Genomic DNA, 12958 nt, shown 5'->3' with positions numbered 1-12958 from the left:
TATTCCCTAGGCTGTGGAACATTCTCCTTCCGCATTCTTTTCTTTTTTCCATCCCCACGCTATACTTTTTCTACCAATAAAAATGGTACATGGGGCTATACAATGGGTCTTCCAATATTGTTGAAACTGCTTTGCATTTTGTGTAAGACTGTCATTACTTTGATTTAGGATATTTTTAAAAACTGGAAGGTCATTGCCTAGACCTAATATCAGTAGTTTTCTTTGCTCTGATTTCATGTTTTGACAATACCTTTCACTTTCAATCTGTACTGGGTTGGCTTTATACCATGTGGTGTATTCCTATGTAATATAATTTTAGCTTGGATTTTGTTATTGCCTTGCCACAAGTCTTAATGTTGATCATTGTATATGCTCTGTGACTTATAAATAAAGAATGTTAAAAAAATAAATAAATAACCTATTGTTGGGGCAAGCGGAAACCTCCTCCATCTTTATGAAGTCGATTCAGCACAATATCATATGGTTAGGTGACCATCATTCTAGTGTAGTGCTTAGCCCCTAAGGAGCCACTGGATCAATTGGGCCCTCCTAGCCTGTCTAGAATACACAGTTCCATAGCTGCTCCAAAGCACTCAACAACCCACCAGTGGCAACCATTTAACAGAATTCCATGCTGATGCTCTTTTGCTTGCAGGGAACTTATGTAATAGCTTTGGGAGAGAGAGAGAGAGAGAGAGAGAGAGAGAGAGGACACAGGATACACATGGTCTTGCAGAAAGAGAGACAAACCTTAACAGTTAGAGAACCTTTAATTCGACATGGCATTCTGTGAATGGAGCATATGGATGTAAAGTACTGGTTATTGCTGCTATCGACTCCTTGGGGAGAAATCATTATACTTAAGTCAAGGACCAAGCTTCTACCTGGCTTCTTAAGCTCCTTATTCAGGCTGAAGTTCCTCCATGGCATCTCCTTCCCCATTCTTGAAACACTAGGGCTCAAACTCAGGCCTCAGTACAAGCACATAGACACCCTACCCAGGCAGAAGGCTTAGGAGGATCAGACAATCCACAGCATCCCTCCGCAGGCAGGAGGACTTCCCAAGGTGACTCCACTAGTTGGATAATATAATGTTGCTGGGCAATATATTACTGGAATGGAAATAACTTAAGCACACACACACTATGATAAAGTATTTAGTAAAAAATAAAAAGTAAAAACCTGTCCCACATGTAAATCCATTGTCAATCACGTTCTTAGAGTCCCAAAGTATTTAATGAATTCCTCAGAATAAAGACAAACAAGGCATAAGGCATTTTCAGGACTAAACATTTTCAGGGCTACAAATGCTACAAATTTCACAAAGAATAAAGGTAATACAAGTGAATCAAGCATACATAAATATTTAGCAATTTTCAGAATGCCCACTAGAGGGAGTAAAAACTCAAATGGAGATTAAAACTCAGTCCTTGATTTGATTTTGAATGAAAGAAGAACTCAAGGCAAAACTTTTATCAACCCTTGCAGTGGGGTTAACTGCCTGTTTTTGTTAGGGTGCTAAAAAAAAAGTTATACTTACCTGAACCAAGCCGACTCCATGCTTCTCCTGTCACTGAAGCCTGTCTACTCCTATACTGCAGCATTGGCATGTTCCTCAGCGTCCTCGCCTCTATACACTGTTTACAAAACATCTATACACTGTTTACATAATGGGACCTTAGACTGCTGCAGCAGAGGGGGAGAGATGCTTGAAAGACCAGTCTAACGCCAGGTTCACACCTGGGACAATCCGTCACCGCGCGGCAATCGCACACAAAGCCATGCGGTTGGCCGCAAGATCACAGAATCGCACACCACCGCCGAACGCGCTGCCGGTGCCAATATTTTTCTAATAAACAGAAACAGGAACCATACCGCACTCCTTACCGGGATTCCCACTTGATAAAGATGGGTGCTCGAAATGACTGCGGATGGCACCGCCACACATGAACAGTAGAAAAATGTCACCAGCACACCATGAGTTGAAAAAGCAAAATATTTTATTGCCAGTAGCTGTATCTCATTGGCAAGCGCTTTCGGGGCCTCGCAGGGTCCCCTTCATCAGGCTTAGAGAAGGGGATGAAGGGGACCCTGCGAGGCCCCGAAAGCGCTTGCCAATGAGATACAGCTACTGGCAATAAAATATTTTGCTTTTTCTAATATTTTTCTAATGGCACATCAGTCGCCCCAGGCAGGTCGCGCTGTTTCCCGCTGTGATACCGCCTGTGCAATCATGCATGATTGCGGTTTAATAAACCGCACAGTGTGTGTACCTGTACATGTACCTTTTTTCAGCGATTGCCGAGCGGATGTAACCACATTGAAATCAATGGGGCCGCGTGGAAACTGCTGTCTGACATAACCGGCTGCATCCATGTACACAGGGCCGGATTCCCCACAAGGCCAACCGAGGCCTGGCCGTGGGGCAGCAGGGAGTAGAGGGGCAACAGTGGTGTGGAATTCCTATCTCCCGATGCCCGGGACATGCAGTTCCGGGCACCGGGCGGGTAATTGTTTTCTACATTTAGCCCTGCTTTGGCCAAGCAGGACTATATGTACAGCGGAGAAGCCGCCGCTTGTTTTGTACAAGTGATCTTGGGGATGTAGCCGAGATCACTTTTATGCAGCCTGTATACAGGGGGCGCATTGAGGAGCCTGGCATTGGGGCAGCAGAGAGAGTAAATCCGGCCCTGCATGCACACCTGTTGGGTGTATGCAGGACTTATATATGAAGACAATTTTCTCTCTTTCTCTGACTCTCATCACTGTTTGTGTTATGAGTGCACACAATCTTAGACTACAAGCTGAACACCTTGACATTTCCCCTGCACAATGCAAAATAGCATTCTTCCATGCGAGTTTTGCTGCTTGATGCCTAAGTGTGGCACCGTAGTGAGGCTCCATCTGCAGAGCTAATATGCAGAATAACTGGTCAGGCCCCCCCAACAGACATGGTCATTGACCAATAATTTAGGGCTAATGGTAGCCACAGATGTGTTGATAATAAGAAATGATAAAATAAAAAAGGGAATTATTATTTTGCAACTTGATGGAAACAATCGAAAGGGCACATAATGGTTTGCTGGACATGGCCTTTGCAATTGATGGCTGACCAATTGTACTAGTTTTTAATTGATATGGGTCAAATGGGGAAGCTGGATCAAAAATTAGTTCAAAATCAATTGATCAATTGGTTTTCAACCCTTTTTAGGCTTCCTATCAGTCTATTTGGAGATCTCATATGTAGTTTATATAATGCAATCAACTCACTTACGCAAATTTATTGAAACACGCCTTTACGTTTGTGCCGATGTCGATCGAAAGTTACGCTCCGGTAACTTATTTACAATCAATATGTATTTTTTTCCATCATATAAATATTGATCACTTATTGACACATCTGTGGCCACCATTTGGAGTAATGTAACAGAATCATCAAGAGCACAGAGAGTACACATAACTTGCAGCATAGAGTAAAAGAGAGAAGGAACAGTACAGATAAAAGCACATGATCTGCAACACAGAGCTAGGGGATGATCCATAGTGGAGGAGATAGAAAATGCAGATGGCAGTGCACAGGGTAGAGGAAGCCGCACTGGAGGGTGAAACAACAAAAATATTTCCCAGCCTGCAGTACAGAGCCAGGGAGAGAAAGAGCCCCAATAAAGAAGTGCAGATTGATCAAAAGCACAGTGCAGGTTATTGCACTCATCCTGCAGTGAAGAGCCAGGAGGGAGTAGGAGCCACAGAGAAGGAGTGGAAAAATTCAGATCACAGGAAACAGCATGCAACACATTGCCAGTGGCAGCAGGAGCCACAAACTAAATGTATGACACTGACAGAATGAGAGGAGGTATATGACATTACCAGAACAACAGGAGGCATATGACACTATCAAAATAAGAGGAGGGGTATGACACTATCTGAATGATAAAATAGCTGAATTGATGCATACTCCCTAAAGTTATTAAAATAAATGTGTGCACATATCCTTCATTGCAGACATGAAAAAGGAAATCCTTTTCTTTCTTTATATTATAAAGCTTTTTTTCCCCGAAGATGTTTGTACTTTACATTTATGAAATCATATGATCTGATGAAATATATAGTTGAACATTTTGAGTTTATTTGCATAACATATAAATGGCTTTATTGCAAAAATCTAATATATTGTAAATCAACTCAAGAAAAAAAATGTAGTTGTGAAAAAAAAGAAAGAAAAGCAGAAACAAAGGGAATGCATTAAAGAAAACCCAATAATCAATGAGCTTTTTTGCCAAATTCTTTAGATGCCTGGTAGTTTCATGTTTTATTCATAACATGATTCAGGATTCAATGGTACTTTCTTCGTTATGATCTGATCTTTGTATCTGAAGTTGACGTCAGTAGTGTAGCACTTGTTGCGATCATAGGTGTAGCACTCGTCATCCGATTTACTACAACTAGCCTGAGACACTAGAACCGGTTGTCCGTTAAGTTCAAGAGGTAAAGGATCACATTTTTGGCACCTAAAACAAAAGCATAGTCATTTGTTACAATTGAACATATATGTGAGCTGTGGGAAGCAGAGAAAACTAATGGTTTTTAAAAAATGTATGGTTGTTTGTAGCTGGTGGTTGCTCAGGGGTTCTGAAGAGTAAGGTACGTTTAACAGTAAACACAAATGCAGAACAGGAATTCAGTTCTTACAGACAGGAGATTATGCAAAGCATGTCTCCTTACGCTTGTGAAAGACTGGTTCTCTTCGCAGCAGTAACCCCACTAATAACTGGACAGCTCTTCTGGTGAGCAGTAGTAGACTCATCTTTACATGAGGGATCCAGCACCTCAACTCATGGAGTTCCCAGTGCACCAACCCACACCCAGCTGAGGAGTGAGGCCTAGCAATCCCTATGAAATGGGTTCCTGTCTGTGATCATAGGATCGCTTTATTGTCCAATCAGCATCTCCTGTTATAAACTACATCTTTAGGTACCATATATGTATGTATGTATATATGTATATATATATATGTATATATATATATATATACACACACACACACACACACACACACACATACTGTAAAAATGCCATTCTTAAAGTGTAGCTGTTATTTTCTCAATCAAACAGTAAAAGAGCAAGAGAAAAATCTTGCCCAGAGGTGTCAGTACACTCCATAAGAGAAAACGTTTTGAGTGTCTTATATTGTATGATTGTTCGGTTGCATGTACAAGGCTTTCCTTGTTGGGCCTGTGTACTAGTGGAGTTTAGTGTAAACTCACCATGAAGATATCTGTATTCAAAGGCTCACCTGACCTACCACACCTTTATTTTATTGTTTTTCTACGTTTTTAATCTTTGTGATCACAGCAATTTATTTTTGTTCCTGGCATAGAAAGTAACATGTTCCTTTTCTGTCAGGACAAGGTACATTTTCCACATTTTGTCTATTTAGAAATGCTGTGAAAGTGTAGAAAAATGTCTGTTCATCCTCGAGGAAATCCAATGATTTCCTAGGTTCCTTTACACTCTGCCTGTGCTGCACTGAAATCTCAGGCATTGTTATCAGCACTGCCCAGTTCACTTGTGTGGACAACAGAACATTACTCCCTATGTTATGGAAGCAAGGAGATGGGGAGTGTTCTGCAGTCCAAATCAGGAACAAGCAGCCTGTGTTGGAATGCTACTCCGCCACAGATATAGCACAGTGAATGAGCATTGTCACCCAATGAAAGAAAGTGCATTGCTGCCAGGTTTTCTACTGTAGTTGGAAACTAAGTGAAAAAAAGCCTGAAAAAAACAAACAAACAAATGCAGCCACCACACCTAAGGACGGATAAACTGCAAAATATATATTTGGGATAGATATACTTTAACAATGCCTTCAGGGTATAAACTTTGGTAGTAGGCTGTGAATAATGCTTTCACTGTTTTCTTTGTGCAGGACATGTAGCTCGGTTGTCAGTTATATATTAGATCAATTAAGTACAGGGTGACTACCATCCTGCAGAACTTGTAGCTGATAGTCATACTATTAAAAAAGGTCTCACAGGAATGAATTGGCTGGATCAACAGCTATTTTTAAAACAAGCTCACAGCAATATAAAAAACCTTGCACATCTACATCAACTAAACAAAAAGGGAGCAATTTATACAACTTTAGTACTTAGCTGTCACAGGTCGGCTCTGTCAGCCACCCCCTCCCTTCTACGTTTCATTAGCGCTGACCAGAGAAACGGACGGGTGCAGGGGGCGGGCACAGCTGGCTCTGCCTTTAGAGAGGCAGAGCCAACTGTCAATCAGCCAGTGTGGTGGATCCATCCCGGCTGTGAAGCGGCCCTGCGCTCTCAGCATATAGCAGGCAATAGCCCGCTATATACTGAGTTTTGGGTCACCGGAGGAGACAGTATATGTCCTCCCTTGACCCTGAAGGGAACTCTGGGCAAAAAAGGTTGCCCCATAGTTCTCCTTTAACATACAGTTTAGGTGATACTTTTTTTATATATATTTTAGTTATATGTGTTTATTTCTTTATTAGGAAGTGATAGGTAGATGCCCATGATTTATTATGGAACATGCTGATGGCCATTCTTTGTAGTGAGCTTGCCAAAAGTCATATCATTAGATTGTGAAAGGACACTCAGGCAAACACAAGGAGAATATATTGGGGTGATTTAATAAAGGAGAACACTTTTCACTTAGCCAAGTGAGCCTATGATTTACTCTGAATACCCAATCATGCAGAGAGAAATTTAAAGGATCTAAATTTCCTTTCTTGTGATTGGATGATCTGAGGGAATACAGTTCACAAACATTAACATTCCTCAATATGCCTGTGAAGGTTCTCATTTATCCAGGTCATGGAATATCTGCAAAAAATAAGTCAAGGCAAAAGCTAATCATTGACATTTCTCGGGTGATTAGCTTGTATTGGTGAAAAGGTTCTACAGTATATCTGAATAATATTTTTTCTACAATATTATGGCACCTTGAATCTCCAGTTTTGGGCAATCACATATAAAACTTAAAGTCAGCACAAAGAAAACTTGCCCACCAAATGTTGCACTGACTTGTGTTTGAAAAAAAAAAAAAAAAAATGGCATATACAAAATATTTAACAGAGCCCCATAACCAAAAAAATGTAAGATATAAAAAAAAATCTTAATAAAGGAATAAGTACATTAGTGAAATGTTTTTGGCACTTTAACTGGGTAACATTTACTGGTGATATTAATAAGAGTCCATATTCCTTTCAGGTGCTTCTTTAAGAGGGGTCCCCCTAAAAGATGTATCCCCCTCAAATGCCTAATGCTAATGGGCATCGAGTCCATTGCAATCCCAATAGACTAGTAGGAAACAGCAGGCCGAATGACAAAATTACATTAATGTGAAACTTTAACATGCCCTATCATGGACGTACCTGTACTTATAGTCTCATATCAAAGGAAATAAAAACATTAATAATAATAATTTTTTTTAAGAGAGCAACTGAAACTTACAGGTCGTGCAAATTATAAACAAAATGTGTTCTGAGTGGTGAATAGAGGTCTGAAATGTTCTTTCTGCTACCTGATGGAATCCTGTGAAGAAAAAAAAATACAATAAGCTATTTAATTCAAAATAAAACAGTGATTTCCATAATATTCAGGGTTACTTCACCACTACCATCTTGATATAATTACATTTCCTTTGATGTTCTCCATTAAGGTACTTTACAGCTAGCAAATTCTACTCTCTGCAGTATTGTGGGGTATCTTGATGAAACTGATGAACTCACTCACCTCTCCCACTGCCATTGAACATTGGGGTCACAAATTGTGTGCTGAAGTCTGTTCAGAAACCAGCACTTCCAGAAGTATCAATCTCCTGAACCTCCACTGTGCCCAGTGGTTTATTCAGCCGACCTCAATGTTACTACTGTATCCTGATGTGAAGGTCAGGGGAGGGACTGCCAAATGCTGCAGGGCACAAGGAGATTAAAATTCCCAGAAGAGTCAGTTTCTAAACATACTTCAGGGGACAATTTCTCCTCAATGGAGCATTGGTTGGCAGCACAGGCAGTGGTAGAGGTAAATAGAGGTAGAGGTAAGTAATTCTGTCTTCCTTTGTAGGTGAAACTTTTTGGGTCACTTAAAGTCAGAGCTCCTGATCTGCAGACTTCAAGAAGCTATTGAACAAGAAGCTATTGAAACAGCGTGAGAGCCAGTCAACTTGCATTTCCAGATCAGCAGCAACGGCTTACCAGTTTTGCTTAGTACAGGGTAAAGTGAATGTGTGCTCATGCAGGGTATCGCTATCACCAGCACACGGGGTATATGCCACACATCTCTTGCCTGGTGCCCGGTGTCACAATACCACTGCCGTAGAGTAATTTCCCTGCTGACTGTGGCTGCCCAACATGTTGCTATGTGGACTCCGTGGTATATCTACTCCTGATCATTGCTCTCTGTCTGTATTTTACATACTCCTAACCTCTGCTCCTTGTACGCTGGGTTGTATGTTACATACACCTAACCCCTGCACCCTGTACACTGGACTATATGTTATTTTTACACAAGTTGCCCTGGACTGTATATTATTCTCCTGACCAGTGGTGGAACAATTGTCATAGCAACCCAGGCGGCCGCTATGGGGCCCGGGGGACAGGGGGGCCCGGCCAGGACATCCCCCTGATGCCGTGCTGGCCACCTTGGTTGCTATGGCATCTCGGGCTGCTGTTTGTCACTGGCGGCTGTGAGGAGGAACGCGCCGCTGTTCAGATCACTGACAACCTGAGTCACTGACAGCCAATAGCTGCGGAGGAGGAGGCTGAACCCAGTGTCGGCAATGATTGAGGAGGCGGTGCCCGGCGATTGAGGAGGTGGGGCCCAGCGATTGATGAGGCGGGGCACAGCGATTGAGGAGGCGGGGCACAGCGACCCTGAAGGAGAAGGAGGCGGACAGTGGATCAGGGCTGACAGGTAAGAGGGTTTGACCAGTCCAACTGAGACCCTGCAGAGCCCACCATAGACAGTCTATGGTAGGCTCTGCAGGGTCACTCTCAGGTGGGCTTTTTGGGTTATCTGGTGGGTGTAACTAGAAATCTCAGGGCCCCATACAAAATTTTGCTATGTGGCCCTGAGATTTCTAGTTATGCCCCTGCTCCTGACCACTGCACCTTGTACGCTCGGTAATATTTTAATTATTATTATTATACAGGATTTATATAGCGCCAACAGTTTGCGCAGCGCTTTCCAATATAAGGAAGACATTACAGTCACAATACAAGACAAGATGGTAAGGAGGGCCTGCCCGTGAGGGCTTACAATCTAAAGGGTGGGGGTTGTATTTTACATACTCCTGATCTCTGCACCATGTACACTGGACTGCATATATTTTTACTCTGGTTGCCCTGGGCTGTATATTATACTCCTGACCACTACACTCTGTGCGTTGCATTGTACATTATACTCCTGACCAAAGTGTTCATTGGCTCAACAGTTGCCACTTTCTAAGTTGTCCTCAACTACTGTATTCTAATGACGTTCATATTGGCAGTAGTCTTATACACGATGTTAGCACTCATATATTCCAATATTCTGTATGCAGAAAATCAATGTAATAAAACAGTCTAATTTAAAAAGATCCTCTGAATGAGCAATTTATGTGCATAAGTGAGACTGTTGCCTGTGCAAAGTAAATTCAAATGTTTGTAAAGGCAAAACGTTTTTCTTTTTTTTTTAAATCCCTGTCAGGTTGTTTTGGTCATGCCCATGTCCCACTTGGGAGATCGCCCTTCACTTCCTGTCATGGGGATACAAAAGGAAATTCCAATCTTAGAGATTTTTAGAGAAACAGACATTCCCATTGGAGAATTTTCACTTACCTTTTGCACTGGTGACAACTCTAAAATTTTGGATTTCCCCACTTTAACATAGTGGTATAGGCCTCTGCCATTACTTTGTTTGCCTGTTGAACAGCACATGTTCTGCTGTGAAAAATGTTGCCTCTCAGGATCCTGTCTTCGGGTGGCTCCATCCCCTTACAGGGACCCATGGAGCCACCTATACATGCATGCTCCTGTCTGGATGCATGGACAAGTTTTTTTGTGTACACTGAAGCTCATGGCCCTGGATGCAAGCCACTCCCCTGCTCCTCCTTCCAGCTGCTAATTGACAGTGGATGGAGCCTGCGGTCTCCTTGCTGTACAGTGCCAGTGAAGGGCATAGAGAGTGCACTCCACTACCCAGAAAGTTGAGGGAAGCACTGTGGGCCTGGAGCCACTGGCAGTGGGCAGATAGGGTAATTAAATGTTTAGGCAACTCCAGGCAGTTAACTACCCCCACATTGCAAGGGTTAAGTGCTCGTTTTGGTCTAGGGTCTAAAATAAAAAAGATATACTCACACGATCCTCAGTCCTGCCTGGCTGCTAGACTGGTTCCTGTAGAAGATAGGTGAGCGGTGAACAGTCACCAGCACAGGACCCAGGATCAGGTGCATGGCTGGACTGGGACAAAAAATAGGCCCATGAATTTTAGAGTGAGCAGCCCAATCACGTGACCCCCCAAGGCTCCGCCCAGTCAGAATTTGGGGGCGGGGACAAACACTGAAGCGCAATCGAGGGGTGGGGACAGCCGCTGGTAAGTACATGAGGGCTACAGCCACCACACAAGCTTTGCTACAACCAGCATACAAACTTTTCCACACTATGCAAACCTTGCAACAATATAGGAAGCTTGCTACAGAGAAGTCTTGTGATAGCCTCAGCAGGTCTTCATCTCCCCAGCCACCCTTTGCACCACGAGCATGGTGTACAGGTCAATGCTCCCGAAATAGCGCTTATTGTTCTCCAGTACGATACCATCTATTCCGTACCCAGGCGAACCACAACAACACCACACTGACAGCTTTTCACAGGTCTTTATGTGTATCAGAGAATACTGACACTCAGGTGGATGTTCGCAGAATGTAGAGTGGACATACAAGTAATAAAATGGGGGCTGCCGGGAGCACAGGCGGCTCTCTAATTAGGCAAATTAGGCAGCCATCTTAGGCCTCGCAGCCTCCTAATTTACCTAATTACAGGAGACAATATACAGTATAGACTCTTTGGGGGGCACATACAGTACAGGCTCTATAGGAGACAGGCAGGTATAGGATAAATATGGATCCAAGGTATACAAATGGGTATTCAGTAAGCAGGAACCTTTGAAAAAAAAACATATTATTATAACATCTGATAATTCATTGCTTCCAGAGCTGGCAAAGTTAGCTAGTTGTCCTTGAGGGGCACTCTCCTCAAAATCCCACAGGTGGACTGTTCAGGTGATGTATAACCTGGCAAACCTATTGAAAGGCAATGGGTTTCCAAGGGTAGTAGTGAAAATGAGTGAGTGGTGGCAGCCTCCCTGCTGTACTCATCATCAATCCTACAAGGAGCAGCACACCGGCCTCCTATCACCCTCTGCCATGTCATGCACAAGCCCTGGGGACATGTACACCCCGCAGAGCAAATCTCAGCAATACATTATACAGCAATGCAGAATGCCATTAACTTTAGAAGACTACAAATCCCAGCAATACATTATACAGCAATGCAGAGTAGTATATGATATTGCTACATACTCTGTGCTGCCGCTCTGCTCTGGGGTGCCGGACTGATGCTTCAGGCGGAGAGTCTAAGCAGGGGCAGATGTGGAGGATCGCAACTGGGGCAGATGTGGAGGATAGCAGCAGGGGCACTTGTGTCACCACCACAAGTGCTACCTTACAAGAAACTCACCAGATGTGACCCCTCTCACTGCGGACCAATGGCAGGGGGGGCCAGGACGGGCTGAACACAATCAGGCTGATTGTGTTCTGCCCGGCCCACCGAGCAAGTGCCCGGTCTGCCCGATGTCCAGTTCAGCCCTGATCAGTTAGGTATATCTTTTTTTTCTTAGACCCTACACCAGTGGTTCTCAACCTCTGTAACCTCAGGAACCACATTTGTCCTTGGTCATTAAGTCGTGACCTAAGTCGCACATCAATGGAATGCACGACATTAGAGTATCATGTATTTTGGTGCGGGCGTACGAACTGTGGGTGGGAGGTGCGTTTGGGGTACCATTCAAAGGAATGGCAATAGAACACACCTCCCACAGCAGAACGCGCGGTAGGAGCCATTGTGTCGTACAGTGTATTAATTGCACAGGACTATGCAATTAACGCACTGTACTAGTGTGAACGGGCCCTTAAAAACACTGGCATATAGACACAATCTCACACACTCAGGCATTCTCACACACATACACACCCAAAAATGTTTAAATGTTTCTTCTTTTTATTTTTTAAGGTCTACTCAGTCTCCCTACCTTATGAGAACTGAAGTAGATCCTCAGCCTGGGGTCCAGTGTGGGCTGCTGTGCTGTGACAGAGCTCTATCCATACGTGCATTGCTTGTACAACTCCGGTCCAGGCGCCTCTACAGGACACGAGAGGGATGCACGCATGGATGGAGTTCCCTCAACGGCCATACCCCGATCTTATCCCACCTCAAGCTGACATTCGGCACTGGGCAGCATATTTTGCATGGCTGCTTGGCGTCCAAACTGACAGTGCTGCGCTAGGGGAAGGCAGAGGAGCTTCTCGCCTAGAAAAGTGGAAGGCATGCGGCGACCCACTGAACACGGAGTCGCGACCCATTTTTGGGTCACGACCCACCAGTTGAGAACCAAGGCCCTAGACCATAACAAGCACTTAATCCGTGCAGTGTTGGGGTAACCCTATTGCAAGGGTTAATTGTTTAACTGCCCAGAATTCTTATTTAACCTCCCCGGCGGTATGATTATTCAGGATTTTAGGTACCAAAAGCGGTACATTGTTTTTCAAGCAAATATGTTGTTTTACATTGTAGGCCTGTAATTCTTAGTAAATCCTAGGAATAACTCACCTAAATCTGTCCAAACAAGAGTCCAGTAGACATCCCAGGTATGATAAAGTTTGAAACACGAAATTA

General features: G+C 43.4%; 1 protein-coding gene across 1 annotated transcript in view; it reads right to left on the bottom strand.

Moving 5' to 3' along the window:
* Positions 1 to 4248: 4248 nt before the first annotated feature.
* The window catches only part of JCHAIN (joining chain of multimeric IgA and IgM), a 13149-nt gene continuing 4439 nt past the window's right edge, over positions 4249 to 12958 (bottom strand). Inside the window, exons 3-4 of the mRNA XM_018553570.1 lie at positions 7482 to 7562; positions 4249 to 4508 (exon numbers count right to left, since the gene is read on the bottom strand). Coding sequence (XP_018409072.1) covers positions 4310 to 4508; positions 7482 to 7562 — 280 coding nt within the window. The 3' untranslated portion in view covers positions 4249 to 4309. The remainder of the gene's footprint in view (positions 4509 to 7481; positions 7563 to 12958) is intronic.

This window comes from Nanorana parkeri, unplaced genomic scaffold (genome assembly GCF_000935625.1).
Source record: "Nanorana parkeri isolate BGI_ZX_2015 unplaced genomic scaffold, ASM93562v1 scaffold124, whole genome shotgun sequence".
Taxonomy (NCBI): Eukaryota; Metazoa; Chordata; class Amphibia; order Anura; family Dicroglossidae; genus Nanorana; species Nanorana parkeri.
The sequence above is the reverse complement of the archived record's forward strand: the minus strand, read 5'-3'. Positions and strand labels throughout refer to the sequence as shown.